This window comes from Oncorhynchus nerka, linkage group LG11 (assembly GCF_034236695.1).
Source record: "Oncorhynchus nerka isolate Pitt River linkage group LG11, Oner_Uvic_2.0, whole genome shotgun sequence".
In the NCBI taxonomy this organism is placed as follows: domain Eukaryota; kingdom Metazoa; phylum Chordata; class Actinopteri; order Salmoniformes; family Salmonidae; genus Oncorhynchus; species Oncorhynchus nerka.
Genome location: NC_088406.1, coordinates 29,993,459 through 30,014,299, shown reverse-complemented (window position 1 = coordinate 30,014,299; position 20,841 = coordinate 29,993,459). Strand labels below are relative to the sequence as shown.

Below are 20,841 nucleotides of genomic sequence, written 5' to 3'. Positions count from 1 at the left end.
GACAATATCTTCTCTTCGAGCAGGTAATTTTGCTGGACGGTCTGGGACCTCCCTAATTTTCTATTCATGATGATCATTTGTGAATAATTAGCATCTTCTTGTCATTCTTTAAATAGCTATCGGTAAGCATACCCTAGGCCTAATATGATAGGTATCAATTAAATATTGTCACAATTGTCTCTTTCTATTCGGTTGTTGTTACCATGTTATAACCGTTATGCAAGAATAGACCTGCATTCAAACATTTTATGGTAGCCTACTGTATAATGTGATTCTCTGCATTTGTCTGGACATCACGATTAATTGAATGTCTTTGCCTCCAGTGCGGGACGGTTATAGCACATTGTTATATTTGACATCATGCAGTTTTTTTTCTCTCTCCGCCACAGTCTCAAAGAATGTAAACAAAGCAAATAGTGGACATCTGGTTTTCACGTTTAAAACTCTGTGCATTGAATCACGTGGTACAACGTGGAATTCCTGCAAACTGACAATGTATAAGGCCTTGGGACGATTTGTTGGAAACGAAATATGCAATCCCATTGTTAATCTCATAGCCTATATTAAAGTGCACAATCCACGGCATGCCATAACCTACGTGTAAGAAACTATCAGTGTAAGTGCAGTCGCCGTGTATTATGGGAATGTATGCCTACCTGTCATTGAGTGCTCACCATGACACATCAACATTTCCGTAGGCTATTATGGAAATCTGGCTGTTTTAAAATAGTATAGGAAATGTGATGCCATGTCTTTCTGTCATAGATCATTGGTCGAAGACCAATTGCATATAGGCGGAGCCTGTATGCTTATGAAAATTAACATTTGTGCTTAGTCAAGCATTTGTGCTTAGTCAAGCATTTGTGCTTAGTCAAGTAATAATATCTTTATACTCAAAATATTCCAAGAGTGACTTGTTGTACTTTGTCGACTTATTTCTCTTTGCATATAAGGGCTCTTTTCATACATCCATACCGTTTGTAGCGTTCTGCAGAAAATGTCACTGGCCACATTGCTTGAGTTCTCTGAACAATTACCGATTTGTTTTGGGAGATTTGAACAGCAAGGAATGTTTGACGAGAAAATATGCTTTGAAATGAGCCTTTCTGCTCCCTAAATAAGACAACAAGTCAATGACAGGGAAACAAATCTAGGAACCTGTGTACAGTGTTCTTAGGTGAACCATTGAATGCTTACGACTGCTTAAACAACCAATATTGAACACCAAGTTCGTCGGTTCAATTAATATCACATTGCCCTCGTTTTAATCTAAACCTTCACTGAATTATTTTGCATTTGGGCAAAGATATGAATTGTTCAGAATGTGAACCAGGCACTTCTCAAGACACATTTGTAAGAAATATTCTGCTTCATGGTCTAGCATTGGTTTTGTTTGATTAAGGCCAGGCGAGACTCAAGCTCTCCAATAAAAGTACATCTCAAATTAATTATGGCCCAGAGCAAGGGGCCAAACGGTTCGGTCTCTGCTTTTTTTTCTGAGTATTTTTACTTGGGCTTTATTTTTGCCGGAGAAAGAGAAGGGACTTACCTGAAGTCTCAAGTCGACTGAACAATCTTAAATGGCCGATCCATGTCTATGTCTATGTACTGGTTAGAATAATAGGCCTAAAACGTTTGTCACATAAATTAATTTATAGAAGTCACAACAGACAACCTGTAGGCCTAGGCCTAATGGAATTTGTTTTGTCTTTTATGAATTAATATTTGTTCACGAATAATATAAACATAGGCCTCTTTCAGTAGGCTAATAATCTTGCCTAATAATTCAAATGAAACCTATAATAATACCGTCATAATGATCACCGTCATAATTTATCCTTGGATCATTTGGTAACTTAATGGAGACGTTTTAGGTCTATATCGGCTATTATTGAACATTTGTAAGCATGTGAAGTTGTGAAGTGCTATAAATTCACGATGAGCATAAACTGAAACTAACCCACGTTTATTGTCCAATGGAGGTGGTAGGGCTTCCCAAGGCTCGTGGTAGGAAATGTCTGGCTGTCAGATTTCAGCGTCAAGTCAGATGTTCTGTGGTTCGCTGTATAAACCAACTGTATAAACCATCTGTTTATTGGCCTCCGAAATATTTGTTACCACTCTCTTTGCATGCATGTTCCGTGCGTAATGGAGTGAATAATTTGATTAGCTATAGCCTGCTCTTACGGCAGCCTAGTGGTTAGAGCGTTGGACTCGTAACCGAAAGGTTGCAAGTTCGAATCCCCGAGCTGACAAGGTGTCGTTCTGCTCTTGAACAGGCAGTTAACCCACTGTTCCTAGGCCGCCATTGAAAATATTGCCCAGTAAGATAAAATTACTTAGTCTTTAGTATGTTAGCGATTTGCCTCGGTTACTGTGGCTCTGTGACCAACTCAATCAATTTGGTCACATTATACCTGAAGTAACCTCAGGTGTCAACGAATCACATAAGATTTTGTTTGCGTTTTACGGGGTATTAGGCATATTTGAAATAGGCCTACTATATATAAGGCCCATACAATGGCAGTCATTCACAATTAGGCCTACTAGCCAACAGGCTATTAAAAATAATAAACATTTATTATTTTCAAAACGCTAAGCCATACCAATGCCCTCTGCTATTGCAAACGGGTCTAAAATGAATGGAATCTATAATTACGCAATAACGCACGAGGAGGTGTGGTATTGCGGAGTGCCTGGATACAGCCCTTTTTAGCCTTGGTATATTGGCCATATACCACAAACCTCCGAGGTGCATTATTGCTATTATAAACTGGTTACCAACGTAATTAGAGCAGTACAAGTAAATGTGTTGTCATACCGGTGATATACGGTCTTATATACCACGGCTGTCAGCCAATCAGCATTCAGTCCTTGAGCCACCAAGTTTATAATGAATAGTATACCATGACATTCATTCGGCCTACTTTCTTTCGGCCTAACTCCAATACAAAACCAAAACAGGAATCTTGAATAAGAAAATGTAACGGCCACTAAATAGTTAAACAAGGTGTCTCCCTTAATTACACGAGGCTGAATTGGCCTCAGGCAGGAGAAGCCTTGACCCCAAGCAGGATCCAGATGTGGTGGTGTAGAGGGGGCCTCTCCCCCAACAGACCCCAAGTCGAGAGCAGACAGGTCGGCCAGTCTGTCAGTGGCAGCGTCGCAGGCTCCGTTTGGCCGCTCTGTGGCCTGGCCGCTCCCCCAGGCAGAGCCCCATTGGTCTGGTCACGTTCAGGGCTGGCTCCATGTCTAGCATCTGCGCTGAAATTGTGTCTGAAATGACAAGGACAATTTCCAAATGTAGAGGGAAAATAGTTGGGGATGGGGACTGGAGATTTTTGTCCATGGGTCCAGTAGCTTAAGAAAGTAGTTCAACTATAGCCTAGGTCTAATAATAATAATAATAATAACAACAACAACAACCAACATCATATTACAAGCCTATAATAATGTAATAACAATGTAATAACATAACATGGGAGTAAGTACACTTCATCATTACTTGAACGAAAACCATACACATTTACTCATTAACTAATCTCCAAACATATTAAGAGACGGGGTTCCCCTCAATATTTGGAAATATACAATCCATTATCATTCCCTCCTGTGTTTGATGCAGACTCACACGTGTAGAGCAGACCTTGATATTATGCCTCTGGGGCGCTGCGTGCTTGGGTTTTATTAGGAAAACTTCACAGAGGCTTGGAAGGCTATAACAAAGAGTAGCCTAGATCGCAACAACCCTCGCCACAGGTAGTTCAAGTTCGTATTCCTCTTGGTTTGATTTACAGTTAATTTCATCAGCGCTCTCGAGGAAAACATCTGTCTGCTTTGAAAGTGAAACGTTATTTTATATATCTATCTCGCAGTGGAAACGTGAATATAAAAAGTTAATAGAATTGGGAATGATTTGGGCTACAGTAAAATCATAATTGTGGAAAAATGTTTCACGCATTGCTTTAAAGCAATACATACGGATATTATAAAACATAATGGAATCCCATAACAGCCTATAGCGGTTAAAAGTATAACTTTTTAATTGGAAAGTAAATGTAACATAATACATGTATATTGATGGAATTGCTGAAACAAACTCATTTGCCAGTGTCTGTGACTTTTGAATAACAAAAATGCTCAATTGTAGCCTACAGCAACATATGCATAACGCTGGCAACCATTCTATAAAAGTTTCCGAGTAAAAACATTAACAGGGGGGAACACGCAATTGTTTTCCCTGCTTATCTCTTTGTGACAAGTATCCTGCTTTTTGGAACTGCAATGAAGGCAGGGCTTGAAGTGACACACATAGCTTCCTTCTCAAAAGCGGTGACTTCCCTTCCCAAATGTAGAGAAAAAAAAACATCCGGTTAACTGTCTCTTTCTCTCTGAGATATATCGGGGGCTGGAATTAATTCAGGAGCGTGTCATGTTTGGAATATTGTTGGGGTCCGCTGAAAATTGCGCAAAATGGACGGAACTATTAAGGTAAGGGTGGAGGACGGGGTGTACGAGTTTGTGAAAGCTTTGCTTTTCGGAGTTGCGCCTCCTTTTAGCATGAGTTGCTATGTCTGTGAGTAGTAGCCTACAATGTTGGGCAATGGACGGCTTTTTATTTTGCTCCGAAATCGGTAACCAGATGTCATTCTATTTTCCTCTTTATCTCGAAGTTTCCTTTTCCTTTAGGAAACTCTGAAAGTGAAAATAAGATTTGGTTGGATGCGAGCGCGAAAACTCACGTCTGAAATTAAACAAAGTGCTTATTTTAATTAGTGAAAAGTATGTATTTATATAACAAAATGTAGGGCAATTATATTTCTCCAGTTGATATAGTGATGAGGAGGGATTAAGCAATATGTAGGCGATATATGGCTGTACTGTTAGATGAACGTGCGTTTCTTTGTCAAGTAATGTATGATGTGTCAAAGAGGGGCTGAGCAATAGTGGTGGCACCGTGACCGGGGATGCTCTCGCAGTTTATGGTTCAAAACGTTAATGATGGTGTTTTGGTGGTTCGTGTCGTTTATTATGCAGGATATACAAGGAAGTACAATCCCTGCGTAAAACCATAGATTTTATATGCATATTTTCGGTTGTAAAAAGAGTGTTAGAACAGTTGCCATTTTTAGTAGCCTTGTCAATGGCCAAAATGTAATTTGGAAATATCACGGGTTAATTGAGAAGCGAAAACTGCGCATCTCCTTGTAATTCACAAGCTCACCTGGGTATTTATGCTTATATTGAACACAAAAATTAATTAATTATAGGGAGTGTGCATATTTTACTTTTGAGGGACGGGTATTCAAGCGCGGTCTTCGGTTAGCCATGCAGCCTCCGGTATTGAAATTCCAGATGCATTGCTATGCAGATGTTTGATGGTTAGGTCCCTACATTTCACACCACGGTATTGTGTCTTGAGTTTGAGTAGACATGGCCGATTGTCCTGTAGACATGGTCGATTGTCCTGTAGATATGGCCGAGTTATTTTGCTCCGATATCCAACGAACTGGACTATTATAATAGCCATGTAAACGTATTGTCTGTCAGTGTGTTTTCTTTGCTGGTTGAAAGAAGCTGGTTTGTGTGGTTGAAGTGGCGGCTGGGTGAGGTGTACGTTTTTGAACAGTATAAGCGTTGACTGCACAGAAATGTTTAATTTATATTAAATAATTCTCACCCGACTGGTTTGTGATTGTTTAACACTCAAACATGCAAAATAGAGAAATGTAGGCCTTGTGAAATTATTGTTTAATTATATTATCCTAAATTATCATGTATTGATGACAATACTATAACAACAGTAATGACTCATTATTATAAATGTATCAGGACTGTGTATGTCTCTCTGTGTGTATATTTGATTGACTACTAACTGTATTCCGACTTTAGTCATAAAAAAGGGGGGGAGGGGGTGTTATCGAGCCATGAGAGCTTCCTGTTCTACACAATCTGGTTTCCTGACAGGTTTCCCTTTCCTCCTCAAACAAAGGACAGGAATGCCCCCTGAATCGCAACGATGCTGATGAGTGTGTGTGGACAACAAAATAGACCTGTGCAGTCTGGAAGTAGCGCACTGGGCACTGGCGCACAAACCCTTTAACAAAACGCGACATGATGCATTTGCATTTGCAGGCAGGCTGTTTGACTGTAAAGCATCTGTGGTGGCCTAGGCCCGTGGCAGCTTCCACTGTCAGTTTCCCAAGAATAGTTTAGAAACATCTGTTAGTTTATGAATGAGGGTGGTGAACAACATTACACTATTTTGAGATGATAATGGCACCCTATGTACCATTTAATGATTGATATGTACAGTAAATAATTTAGAGAACGCAAGACTTGGAGTGCAGTTATTATTGTTCCCTGAGAAAAAAAATGGTAGGCTACTTGAATAGCCTAGATGGGAAGGGTTGTTGGCACAAGATGTTCAGAAGAGACAAATGTACATCAATTAACTGTATTTCTGTCCCACCGGTGTGTGTGTTCCACACTGATACAGAACACACATACCAAATAGACTCAGAGTGGTGTGTTAAACTGTTTGGAAGTGCATACATTCACACTATTTTTAAAACCTGTAATCTTGATCGGCACATGCCAATTGCCAATCATGGATTACATGGCAGGGGCTGATATGTCAGTGTAAATGTAATGTGCAACAGCCATAATAGCAGAGCTGCACATTCCCTCACTGCTCTCAACATATAATCCACAGCCCTGGCCAGCTGCTGAATAAACCACTCTGGTAGGGTATATGGCTGCCAGACTGCCAGTATCCAGCTACAGTATGATGGTTTGACTGATGAAATCACAGGCATGTCTGTCCAACTCTGACTGCGTTATCTGATGCTGTCTCACAGTATCATCCCTCCAGCCCTCCCAATGAATGGCCTCAAAAGCTGTCACCTTGGTCAGTTTGGAACCTCTGGCACATCACAGACACATACAGTCAGTGTTAGTGAATGTACTTTGTAGCATTAGTTTGCTGAAACGTACTGTACGTGAACATAATATGTGTATTCTTCTGATTAGCGGTGAAGATAGACATCCCTGTCCCAAGATAGACATCTCAGGAAATGAGTACACAGGCTGTAAACAGCAGACTGGCCACTGTATGTATCACTGGAACTTCAGGCTAACTCTGCTTCACTTTTTCACTTGTTAGGACTCATTGAAATGTAGCACTACTAGCCTTTTTTTTTATCCATGTTTGCTATTTCATGAACAAAGTCAGACGTGTTTTGATGCGTACATACTTTGTTGTTCGACAGGGGAAGAACTGTGTGCTAATGGCACATCATTGTCTTGATCGAGTATGTTATCTTTGAGCATATCTTTAATCCCCCAGGATTACAGATACCTCTGTCTAATCTGTGACATCAGATGCTATCAGATCAGATGTGTGTCAGACATGAGCATAATCCTTGAAATGGCTTAACTTTAATGACTCTAGATCAGTTTGTCTCTATTGCTACTGCTTTGTTTCATTACAATGATTCACTGACAGAGCTGAGGCAAGGCAGGCCTCACCAGCTCCTTATTCATAGTAAACAGAGGGTTTAAAACTGATTTAGCTAAGAGGCTGCCCCAGTCTATACAGGCAGCCATTTACCTGTATATCTCATACATACTCTACATCTCTTTGGCTCTGTGTATAGGTTATTGTATGTCACATCATTGTGAATAGCAAGTATTTTATTCCCATTAGCCCATATACATCTCTGACAATGCTAGATCTGGTATGTATTCCATGCATCAGTTACCAGGCATGAGACGGAACACGTGGACACAGACAGAGGAGTGTACCAGTGGAGACGTTTGTTTTATTTAATAAACGTGCATTGCTCTAGCAGAGCTGTCAATGTAGAACTGATCCCATCGCTGATCCAGTTGAGTCTTCAGCTGCCATTCCTTCCTTGTGGAAGGAAAACTCAGACTAGATCTTGTTGTGTGTAGTAGTCATCCGAATTGTAGTCATGTTTGAAGTCATGGTAACATCAACAGGAAGCTGTAGTTGCTAAATAGGCCCAATTGCTCTATACACAAAGCACTTAGGATGCCAGATTGTGATATGAGACATAACTGCACATAATTACTCTAAACAAAATGTGTCTACAACAAGTGAGAGATTGAAGTTGTGAGATCACAGGTTCTCTCTGTTGTTCTAGAGGAGCCCCGCTATAACCTGCTCCTCCTCTGGCCTGCAGGAGGCACTGTCAGTGGTGAGTGAAGACCAGTCCCTGTTCGAGCCTCCTTACGCTGCTGCTGCCCCTCTACCCAAGACAGACATGACTGCATCTGGCACACAGGACTACGTCCAGCCCCACAAAATCCACCCATTACCCCCTCAGCAAGAGTGGATTAACCAGCCAGTCCGAGTCAATGTCAAGAGAGAGTATGACCACATCAATGGATCCAGGTATGTTCAGCAGTATGCAAAGTCCATCTCATTAGACTCCAGGTTTTATGTCTTGTCCCTGTATATCTTAATCTCTGCTGATTAGAGTTGATGTTCCCTAGATTAGTCTAGATTCAAAAGGACAGTTGATCATAACAATTGCTTGTGCACAGTTAGATACCATTTTTGGCCACTTGCAGAAATTGACACTTACATTCCATTGGGCTCTCTAGCTCCACTCCATTGGCCCTGTGGTTGTCTATATTTCAAAACATTTTCATCTCCCTTTAATACACACTTTGAGACCATATAAAGATGTCTCTCCCTGACATTGACACTGTGTGTCTGTGCAGCAGGGAGTCCCCAGTGGACTGCAGTGTGGGGGGTAAATGCAATAAGCTGGTGGGGGGCAACGACACATCTCAGATGAGTTACGGAAGCTACATGGACGAGAAGAATGCTCCGCCCCCCAACATGACTACCAATGAGAGGAGAGTGATCGTCCCCGCAGGTAACAATGACTTCTATGATACAAACCACATGGTATTTCTTTATAATTAACTTGTTTTTATTTTATTTCTCATGTTATTCATTTTTCATAAACTAGACCTACAAGTTGTATGACTCTCCATTCCAGGCTGTGAGAAATGTTTATTTCTCAGTAGTTTTTCTTCATAGTCAGATGGAGGGCGTATAAACAGGCTCTCAATTGGCATTCATTTTCTGATGTCATAGAAATGTTTTTATTAGCCCCAGATCTATTTAGCTGGGCCACGGGGGAAGGATCTTTGATGCTTTTGTTAGTCATGTTTTAGCTTACTCATGGGAGCATGACTCAACACATAGAGGCAACCGAGGTCTGTTCAGGCAAAGAGCTCTTTACAATAGCTAATTGATTCACATATTACAGGGTGTTATTTATGAGGGATAAATGCTTTGGGAAACATTCTCTCTCTGTCAGTCTTGGAAGAGATTTATTGTACATCATACTGTAGAATATATGCAGGTGCATGATTACATAGGCTACACAATCTGGGAAAGGATGGGTCACATAAATTAATTGAAAGATGGATGAATGAATAACTAGATGAATAAACAAGTGACAATAACGGATGAATACATTAGCCATCATTTGGAAATAATTATGACACTAAAACTTTAATTGCATTCTCCATCACTGTGAAAATAGTAGATTGTCCAGTGATGTTTACAGTACATTACCTCTGTCCCCTTGTCTTCCTCCAGATCCATCGTTGTGGTCTCAGGATCATGTCCGCCAGTGGCTGGAGTGGGCCATCAAGGAGTACGGCCTGCTGGAGATGGACACGGCCATGCTCCAAAACACAGACGGCAAGGAACTGTGTAAGATGAACAAGGACGACTTCCTCCGACTCACCACCATGTACAACGCTGAAGTCCTGCTCTCTCATCTCAATTATCTCAGGGAAAGTAAGTTCTGGCAGCCATTTGAATTGATCTATACTGAACAAAAATATAAATGCAACATGTAAAGTGTTGGTCCCAGCTAAAATAAAAGATCACAGAAATGTTCCATCCGCACAAAAACCTTATTTCGCCAAAATGTTGTGCTCAAATTGGTTTACACTGTTAGTGAGCACTTCTTCTTTGCCAAGATAATCCATCCACCTGACAGGTGTGGCATATCAAGAAGATGATTAAACAACATGATCATTACACAGGTGCACCTTGTGCTGGGGACAATAAAAGGCCACTCTAAAATGTGCCGTTTTGTCACACAACACAATGCCATAAATATCTTAAATTTTGAGGGAGCGTGCAATTGGCGTGCTGACTGCAGGAATGTCCACCAGAGCTGATGCCAGAGAATTTCATTTTAATTTCTCTACCATAAGCCGCCTCCAATGTCGTTTTAGAGAATTTGGCAGGACGTTCAACCAGCCTATGGCGTTGTGTGCGCGAGCGGTTTGCTGATGTCAACTTTGTGAACAGAGTGCCCGATGATGGCGGCGGGATTATGCTATGGGCAGGCATAAACTATGGACAATACATTTTATCAATAGCAATTTGACTGCACAGAGATACTGTGATGAGATCTTGAGGGCCATTGTTGTGCCATTCATCCTCTGCCATCAACTCATGTTTCACCATGATAATGGACGGCCCCATGTCGCAAGAATCTGTACACAATTTCTGAAAGCTGGAAATGTCCCAGTTATTCCATGGCCTGCGTACTCACCAGATATGTCACCCATTGAGCATATTTGGGATGCTCTGGATTGACATGTACAACAGCGTGTTCCAGTTCCCGCCAATATCCCGCAACTTCACATAGCCATTGATTAGGAGTTGGACAACATTCCACAGGCCACAATCAAAAGCCTGATCAACTCTATGCGACGGAGATGTGTCGTGCTGCATGAGGCAGATGTTGGTCACACCAGATACTGACTGGTTTTCTGATCCACACCCCCTACCTTTGACCAACAGATGCATAACTGCATTCCCAGTCATATGAAATCCATAGATTAAATTCAATGATTTTCTTATATGAACTGTATCTCAGTTCATATAATTGTTGCATGTTGTGTTTATAATTTTGTTCAGTATATATCTGATGGATCATAGAGGTGTAGACCTGTAGTTTCATAGTGATCTTTGTTCTCAATGTCGTAACAAACAGTGATAAATTGACCAAAACAGAAGTTCTCTGTCCCTTCCATTAGACAGTTTGTACTGCAGTCTCACATTGACATACTGTACATCATGTCTCGTTCACCCGGGTATGTGAGAATGCCAGAAAACGCGGTTTACCCGTTTGTAATGTTTTACATTGGTATTTTGCCTGGATTGTTTTTTCATAAAGAGTAGAGGAGGCTTAGAAAGCACAGACATTTCAGTCTGTTTCTCAGCCCATTGCCCCTGTTTTTGGATGTCAACTGAGGGTAAGAATGCCAAACCAAGGGGAATAACATGACTCACTGTGTTTTGTCATCATAGTCATGGTTTTACATTCGCCAGACAATGATACAGCCTTACTGGAAACATGGACCCCATTTCTCCAAAATGGTCGCCCTGCAGGCCTTGGCACATATAGCCATTACAGCCATGAGGACTTAAGAGTTTTTTCCCTGTAGATAACCATCATCTCTGGACTGTAACCCGTTCTCCCTCCACTTAGGAGTGCCTTATTCCACATATGCCACAGTAAGATGAAGCCCATGTGCATTGCCTCAGGAATCACGCGAGCGAGTGAGGTCTGTGTGTTCAGCAGAGCACAGGAAGTGTATCTGTAATATACAATGGAGGCAGCTTTGCTGATTAATTGGAAGGCCTTTCGTACATTACGGCCTCGCATGTTTTGGCAGCGAGACACGGCTGTAAAGAAACAAGGTTTCTCTGCACCATAATGCAAATGCCATCTATACGCAAGATATCAGGAGAACAGGCAGCATCTGGCATAGCGTACAGATCATCGGGACTGTGTACCATTCTGTGCTGTGCTGTATGGTTCAGGTTTTATAGACATCCACTGCATTGTATGGAGTTGGTGGATGGCCATCAAAAAACATACTAAGCCATAATGTTGGATGCCATCCATAAAATCAGTTATTTCAGTAAACCAGTAAATATATCTCACCCTCTACTGTATGTATGACGGTTATCCTCTGCTGTTTGCACTGTACTGCAAGAATAGCAGCTACAGCTGCAAAACTCCACCATTTGGGTGGAGCCCCAAATGGTTAACTAATGGTTTAACATTTCTCTTAAAAATTGTGATGGGTCTTGCTGTGATGTAATGGGAACTTTATTCGGTGGGTGTCAACAGTTTTCTCTGTGCTGTGTGTGGCGTCTGGGTCCAGGGAATGGGGATGGCTGCCGTGAGTATAACAGCCCCATTGTGTTACAATGCAGCATGGACTGGAGGCTCTGTGTGTCTGACTGGCCCTCTCTGCAGAGCAGTTTTCATTAGGAACGGTTGCTGCGGGACTTAGCCTGGCTTAGGCGTGCTGCACTGCGTCTTCTCCCCCCACCACAATTCTTTTGATTTAGTTGTTGTGTGTTTCGGAATCCTCCGCTCGGCCATTGAAAATGCTTTGGACCCCTTCCCAAGCCATGAGACAAATGCTCTCTCCTCGTCCCGTGCCTGGCTGACCAGTGGCAGGCCTTTTGAGAAATGAGCAGCAATAGGGCATATATTGGGAGGGGGGCTCGGGTTGAGGTGGGAGGAACTGTGTTAGTAAAGGCACGATGTCGGATGAGGGTAGAGAGCTTCCAGGGTTTATCCTGGAAACTGAAGCCGATCTCTTCCACCCCTGCAGCACAAACAAACACAATCACAGACAAGGAGCTAGACCATCCAGAATGCAGACCACTGGCTTCACTCACGAGGAGAGCTGGAGCAGAGCCGAGCTCTCGGTTCAGACTCAGACACACATATAGAAAGAGAGGGAAAAGGAGAGGGAGAGGCAGGCCCTGGAAGTTTTTAGTGATTACAGGCAGTCTGATGCCTCACCCTCTCCCATCCTCCCCCCTCCACTCTCTTCCCAACCCGACGACAGTCCGTCCTCAACGAGCTGGAATAATTTCATACACATCTGTGTACACCATGTGTGTTACTTTGGGGTCGGTTTATTGAAACTCTGATTAACATTCTTCAGTGTCATTAAGCTTGTTCACTGTAGGCCAGAGAAGGGCATGGACATTTCCCCTCCCTGCGGCTATAAGCTAACAGTAACATCACACACCTGTCTGATTACTCTTAGTCATACACAGGGAGTAATATAATAAATGCACATGCCAGCAAGACATTCTGCACATATCTGAATCTCTGTCTCCAGCTGCGAACAGTAATAAGGGTGGTTGCCCGTGCATTATTTTGGCCCCATAGTTGGTCACTTATCCAGATTTTTATACGCGATGGCCGCCTTTTCTGCAATGTGCTTTCAATTTGGGGCGCAATTTGAGAATTTGTTCAAATTAGTCTGTCAGGGAGGGACTGAGGACTGTTTGCTTTATTGCACTCATGTAGGTCGGTTTGATACCACGTGTGCTGGAATAAACCAAGCACAGAACAGTGAAACCTCCATCAAGGAGAGACTGTATCCTCAGCCACAGAGACAGGAGAAAGGGGGAGAGAGAGAAAAAGAGAGAAAGAAAGAGTGGGAGTTTTTATTGAAGTGCGTGGAAATGGCCTGAAGTGGCTTTGATTGAGTGCCATAGGAGAATAGCTGCATTGCTTTCTTTCCCAGCTGTCCCTGCTCTGGTCTGGTCTGCTCTGTGTGGCTGACTGTAGCTGGATGGATTTACAGGAGGGAGTAGAGAATGTGATAAGTCTGGGCTCCCAGCCTCCCAGGCTGCCTCTGCTCCTGATACAGCCTCCAGCCTCCCGGGCTGCATCTGCTCATGATACAGCCTCCCGGGCTGCCTCTGCTCCTGATCCAGCCTCCAGCCTCCCAGGCTGTCTCTGCTCCTGATCCAGCCTCCAGCCTCCCGGGCTGCCTCTGCTCCTGATCCAGCCTCCAGCCTCCCAGGCTGCCTCTGCTCCTGATCCAGCCTCCAGCCTCCCAGGCTGCCTCTGCTCCTGATCCAGCCTCCAGCCTCCCGGGCTGTCACTGCTCCTGATCCAGCCTCCAGCCTCCCGGGCTGCCTCTCCTCCTGATCCAGCCTACAGCCTCCCGGGCTGCCTCTGCTCCTGATCCTACTGCTGCTGCTGGTGCAGAGTGGGGAAATTCTCAAGCCCTCAATAGTTTATGCAGACCATAAACATCTGGGCTGAAGAGGAAAAGGTGGTTTTGAGTGTTCTCCTTTGCAGCCATTCTCTCTCTCTCTTTCTCTCTCTTTAGGTTTTTATGGAGGTCTCCCTGCATTAGTTCTTTCTATTGGCAGATTAGCACTCCAGTGTAGGGGCTCAGAGGCCTGTCTGCCTGCCTCTGTTGTTAGCTGTTAGGTACCATTACACAGCACCCCTGGTTGGTTTGGATTGGACAGGGAACTGGGCTAATGTAGTCTAGTGAATGGGGTCTCCTAGCCCTCCTTTTAAGGGGCACTAGTCTCACCGCCCACGTGGGTGCCCCTCAGTTTGTTGATGGAGAAAAGGGTATTTACATGTTTGAGGGGGTAGTATAGATTTTAGCTTGGTAGGATCAACAACAAGCCAGGACTCAGCAAAGGCCAATGACGTCTAACCATCTCACAGGGATGTCTGTCAATATTATGGTTGAAGGGCAGGGGGCATTTTAAAGAGTCATCATTCATTGAAAAGAAAATTAAACAATGCTATTGAAGTTATTTTGTAATAGAGGAACAGACTCTGGGCAGATGTTGCTTGGTTGGAGGAGGCTGGACATTAGCCAGTCATCCCAATGTGCAGTCAGATTACTGGGAAGTGTTTGTTTTTTGAGGGTGAAGAGCGCGCCCAAATAAATAGGCGGTATAGCCAAGCCTCCCTCGCCTAAAGTGTCAGTGTTGGCGTTCCCCATTTCTCTCTCTCTCTCTCTCTCTCTCTCTCTCTTCCTTATATTCACGGTCCCAGTGTTCTCTTTTGGATCTGTTTTCTCTGGGGCGGACCCCATGTGGAACGCAGTAGGGGAGGGGTTTACCCTATCCCCCTTTCTCTCTCTCTCTCTCTCTCTCTCTCTCTCTCTCTCCCTCTCTCTCTCTCTCTCTCTCTCTCTCTCTCTCTCTCTCTCTCTCCCTCTCCCTCTCTCTCTCTACTTCTCTTACTCTCCCTGAGGAAGAGTCGGTGCCCTGCCTGCCCCATGCGCTTACACTGAGAGTGTGGAATAATGTTTGTATGGGGAGCTGCGTTTGATTGCTGTGTAGGGACCCTATCTCACACAATGCTTCCCCTGTTCAGCGGCCACAGGTCCAAATCAGGACCAGAGCCTTGGGGTGGGGTCGGCTGGGGTGGAGCGAGAATGGGGTTTGGGGTTAGAATTTGTGTGTAGAGTCCCCCTCCCCGGCCTCCCTCCACCAGCCCCCCTAAAAACAGCCCCCAGATCTGCCTTGCTGTGGGCCCTCTCATTCCCCTACACCCTCCAAAATGAGCCAAGGCACGCCACTCCAAGGCTTCCCAAGTTGTAGCCTATACTGTTATTCATCTCTCCATCTCCTCCTGCCCATTCAGAAAATCTCCTAGAGTTCCATTCTAACTAGCAACTCCCCATAGTAGTAGTCTTTGTATTCAATCTTACACTCTCCATAGCAGTAGTAGCACTGGTGTTTTCCCAGTGCATTTTTGGTCTGTTTTTCCTCTCTGATTTATGCCTAGGGGCAGCTAAAATTAAGAGAGCGTTTTGGTGCTGCTTGTGTCAGCAGAGGAATGCGGAGCACAGTTCTGCTCTATAAGGTGAAATGAAAAGCAATCATGCTATTATACATACTGTAGTCTTGGTTTCTGGACTTTAATAGTCAGGGGGTTTGTGGTGGAATTGTTGACTCAGCACAGCATTCCGAGTTTAAAGGATTACATATTAAAATATTGCTGGGTCGATTCTTTATTGGGTAGAATGGATTAATTGTTTACAATGTACCATGGGCAATTTTTAAGTATAATTTTAAAAGGCATCTCAAATGAAAGGAAATTGAGATCTACTTACAGAAACTGCCACCCTCTGGGTATTGTCCAGTGTTACTACTCACAGCTAACCGTTGTACACTGAGTGTACAAAACATTAGGAACACATTCCTAATATTGAGTTGAATCCAATGCTTCCCACATGTGTAAAGTTAGCTTGATATCATTGGGTGGTGGACCATTCTTGATATACCCTTCTTGGAAACTGTTGAGCATGAAAAACCCAGCAGCATTGACGTTCTTGACACACTAACCGGTGCACCTGGAACCTACTACTATACCCTGTTCAAAGGCACTTAAATATTTTGTCTTGCCGATTCACCCTCTGAATGGCACACATACACAATCCATGTCTAAAATGTCTCAAGGCTTAAAAATCATCATTTAACCTGTCTCCTCCCCTTCATACATTGATTGAAGTGGATTTAACAGGTGACATCAATAAGGGATCATAACTTTCACCTGGTCAGTCTATGTCATGGAAAGAGCATGTGTTCCTAATGTCGTGTACACTCGTGTGCATAATGAATAATGAATCATTAAAATTAATACTTGAATTAGTATACTATACTGTATAACCTATTAGCCAGTATTTTTTTTATTAATCATGCCCTATGCACAGATAACTGTGAACTTTAAAATCATACACCTCTGATGTTGTGCCTATCTGGCATGTTGCAGGTAGCTCATCATTATCCTACAACACTCCATCTCACATGGATCAGTCTCCAAGCCTGGCTGCCAAAGAAGGTAGGACAGCATTATCTTCCAAAACCTTACTGCTAACGTTAAATATGGGCAACTGTTTTCTATTTCAGAGTTTTTTTTTTATAGGGGACTATGTTTCCTGTATTGAAGAGAGCCAGGTATATGTTGAGAGAGAGTGAGAGAGAGAATTGAGAGAGAGGACAGAAAGAGTGTTCTCATTTAGCCAAAACAATAGAGCTGTGGCACGCCCCTCTCTGTCTGCTACCACAGAGGCAGCAGCTGCCCCGACACCCAGGTCCTGGCAGCACCAGGCAGAGACATAGTTATTAACAGGTGAATCTTTTGTACAGGGGAATAATACCAGGCAGAACTACCCCAGTCTGTGCTATTCATAGCCTACCTGCACATGGGGGAAAGTGAGTGCCACCTCAGAATGGAGGGGAATTAGCAAGACAAAAGGCATGCCGTGGCTAACCTCACTATCCACAGGAGGAGATAAAGCAGGATAGGGTGGGGGGCTCAGGGAGATAGAACGACTAAGGTCATTTTTTGTGGAGGGGTGTATTTAAAGGACAGGTGGTTCAGCCACAATGCAAACAGAGAGGAGGAGACAGAAAGGGAGATGAGTTGTTTTTGTTTTCACAACTTTGACTCAATCAAGGAGGGAACATCTGGTGGTGGGGAGGAAAGGTTTTAGAGGGGATTTGTATTTGTGTGGGTTTGGGAGTGGGAGTGGGAGTGGTCTAGGTCACTGTTCAGTGTTTTAATGTGTAGATTAGCATTCTGTGTTTGGTGTTTATGAGGCTTGTTCATTCTCTCCGATCAGGTCGCTGGAAGACAGTTTTTTTTGCAGACAGCTAAAATGTGAACTTATTGTCCTTAAAAACCTCTGAATATATTTCAAAAACCCATAACAGTCTAAGCCATGTCTGGGGGGGTTCTACTAAGCTATATGGAATTGGTCATACCAAGGACCATGTGGCTATTTGATTTTGAATTGGAATACCCCTTGAAGTATAAAAAAAATAAAAATAAAAGCCCGTACAAATGCATTGAACAACAGATTCACAACAGACAGTCCCAAAATAAAAATCTAAAGGGCGTTTGTTCTGAAGTGTGCGTCCTATATCTGAGAGATATAACCCCTGATTCTTAGAACTAAACAGTCTCCATATAGACTTCCATACATTTTTTCAACTGGCACCGGGACCTTGAGTTTTGTGAGGCCTGTGGACGTACTAGAGCAAAGCAACCGACACGTACTGTAGGTGTTCGTGAGAGTCATAATTAGTAAGGATAACTTGGCTATGTACACAGGGTACCAGTACTGAGTGGATGTGCAGGGGTGTGAGGTAATTGAGGCAGATATGTTCATACTGTATAACTAGGAATAAAGTGACAGATAGTAAACAGTAGTGCAGCGTATGATGAGTCAAAAATGTTAGTTAAAAAGTAAAAAAGGCAGGTAGTCTAGGTAACTATTTGGTTAACTATTTAATTAACTATTTAGCTGTATGATGGTTTGGGGGTAGAAGCTGTTCAGGGTCCTGTTGGTTCCAGACATTGTGAGTCAGACCCACCTAAGCCTATAGTAGTGTCTGTGAAATGAGGTACATATCCTTTACATGTGGACTGTGAAGTCACCACCACATACAGTACACTAGAACAGGCTGCAATAACAGTGATATCCTGGCTCACAGGAAAAGGGTGTATCTAGGTAGGGGGAGAGAAAGAGACAAATAAATGTTTAACACACCCCTCCAGTCCACCGCTGAGCTACACTGTTCTGTTCCCTCTAGTCCACCCCTGAGCTACACTGTTCTGTTCCCTCCAGTCCACCGCTGAGCTACACTGTTCTAGTCCACCGCTGAGCTACACTGTTCTGTTCCCTCTAGTCCACCCCTGAGCTACACTGTTCTATTCTCTCTAGTCAACTGCTGAGCTACACTGTTCTATTCTCTCTAGTCAACTGCTGAGCTACACTGTTCTGTTCCCTCTAGTCCACCGCTAAGCTACACTGTTCTATTCCCTCTAGTCCACTGCTGAGCTACACTGTTCTATTCCCTCTAGTCCACCGCTGAGCTACACTCTTCTATTCTCTCTAGTCAACTGCTGAGCTACACTGTTCTGTTCCCTCTAGTCCACCGCTAAGCTACACTGTTCTATTCCCTCTAGTCCACTGCTGAGCTACACTGTTCTATTCCCTCTAGTCTACCGCTGAGCTACACTGTTCTATTCCCTCTTGTCCACTGCTGAGCTACACTGTTCTGCTCCCTCTAGTCCACCTCTGAGCTACACTGTTCTATTCCTTCTAGTCCACCGCTGAGCTACACTGTTCTGTTCCCTCTAGTCCACCGCTGAGCTACACTGTTCTGTTCACTCTAGTCCACCGCTAAGCTACACTGTTCTATTTACATTTACATTTAAGTAATTTAGCAGACGCTCTTATCCAGAGCGACTTACAAATTGGTGCGTTCACCTTATGACATCCAGTGGAACAGCCACTTTACAATAGTGCATCTAAATCTTTTAAGGGGGGGGGGGGGGTGAAGGATTACTTTATCCTATCCTAGGTATTCGTTAAAGAGGTGGGGTTTCAGGTGTCTCCGGAAGGTGGTGATTGACTCCGCTGTCCTGGCGCCGTGAGGGAGTTTGTTCCACCATTGGGGGGCCAGAGCAGCGAACAGTTTTGACTGGGCTGAGCGGGAACTGTACTTCCTACTAGATCAGAGACTATGCCACTTGGTAGTCTTTACCCCTCCCTTTCCTTTCAAAAATAGTCTCCATCAAGTTTAATGCATCTGGGTATATTCATAATTCCTCAATTCTAGCAAAATGTACAAAGACAATTTTGTTCCCTTATTTGACACAATAAGACAGGATCTGGAGCGCTGCAACTCTTCTGATTTCATGGATGGGTAGAATATACCTCTTGAAAATTAACATTTTATCTAGACTTCTTTACCCAATCCAAATTCTCTCAGTCTTAAGGTACAATAAGGTAATCAGAGCCATGAATGGCTGGTTAAATTCTTTCATATGGAGTAAACACAAGGCAAGACTTCAGACGGCAATATTGCCAGATTCTATTGGAGACTTGGATATCAGTGGTGTGCCCACTTATGTTATATAATGAGGACTCCTCTATTTTGTTAGCTAGGGGGATTTTGAAAAAGTCTTGCAAGATCTTGTATTTTTCAGAAGCTTCAAAATCTATAAAAGATTACTGCAATAATCCCATTACACTTAATTCACTCAAAGCATGGAGGTCAGTTCAATGTTTTTTAGGAAAGCCCAAACTAACATCTGCTCTTAACCACCTAGATTTTCTGTACCTATTCTTTCTAGTCCACCGCTGAGCTACACTGTTCTATTCCCTCTATTCCACCGCTGAGCTACACTGTTCTATTCCCTCTAGTCCACCGCTGAGCTACACTATTCTATTCCTTCTAGTCCACGACTGAGCTACACTGATGGATTCCCTTTAGTCCACCGCTGAGCTACACTTTTCTGTTCCCTCTAGTCCACCGCTGAGCTACACTGTTCTGTTCCCTCTAGTCCACTGCTGAGCTACACTGTTCTGCTCCCTCTAGTCCACCTCTGAGCTACACTGTTCTATTCCTTCTAGTCCACCGCTGAGCTACACTGTTCTGTTCCCTCTAGTCCACCGCTGAGCTACACTGTTCTATTCTCTCTAGTCAACTGCTGAGCTACACTGTTCTGTTCCCTCTAGTCCACCGCTGAGCTACACTGTTCTATTCTTTCTAGTCCACCGCTGAGCTACACTGTTCTATTCCCTCTAGTCCACCGCTGAGCTACACTGTTCTGTTCCCTCTAGTCCACTGCTGAGCTACACTGTTCTGCTCCCTCTAGTCCACCGCTGTGCTACACTGTTCTGTTCCCTCTAGTCCACCACTGTGCTACACTGTTCTATTCCCTCTAGTCCACCGCTGAGCTACATTGTTCTGTTCCCTCTAGTCCACCGCTGAGCTACACCTTTCTATTCCCTCTAGTCCACCGCTGAGCTACACTGTTCTGTTCCCTCTAGTCCACTACTGAGCTACACTGTTCTGGTCCCTCTAGTCCACCTCTGAGCTACACTGTTCTATTCCTTCTAGTCCACCGCTGAGCTACACTTTTCTATTCCACCGCTGAGCTACACTGTTCTGTTCCCTCT

General features: G+C 43.5%; 1 protein-coding gene across 9 annotated transcripts in view; it reads left to right on the top strand.

Moving 5' to 3' along the window:
• The window catches only part of LOC115136664 (Friend leukemia integration 1 transcription factor-like), a 91,126-nt gene that overhangs the window by 2,888 nt on the left and 67,397 nt on the right, over positions 1 to 20,841 (top strand). For 3 of the 9 annotated variants that reach the window (XM_029672275.2, XM_029672278.2, XM_029672277.2), the window contains 4 exons: positions 8,208 to 8,419; positions 8,752 to 8,909; positions 9,644 to 9,847; positions 16,638 to 16,706. In XM_029672275.2, coding sequence (XP_029528135.1) covers positions 8,208 to 8,419; positions 8,752 to 8,909; positions 9,644 to 9,847; positions 16,638 to 16,706 — 643 coding nt within the window. Of the gene's footprint in view, positions 1 to 4,322; positions 4,492 to 4,528; positions 4,635 to 8,168; positions 8,420 to 8,751; positions 8,910 to 9,643; positions 9,848 to 16,637; positions 16,707 to 20,841 lie in introns of those variants that run through there. The other 6 variants (XM_029672274.2, XM_029672281.2, XM_029672273.2 and 3 more) reach the window with 6 other exon arrangements.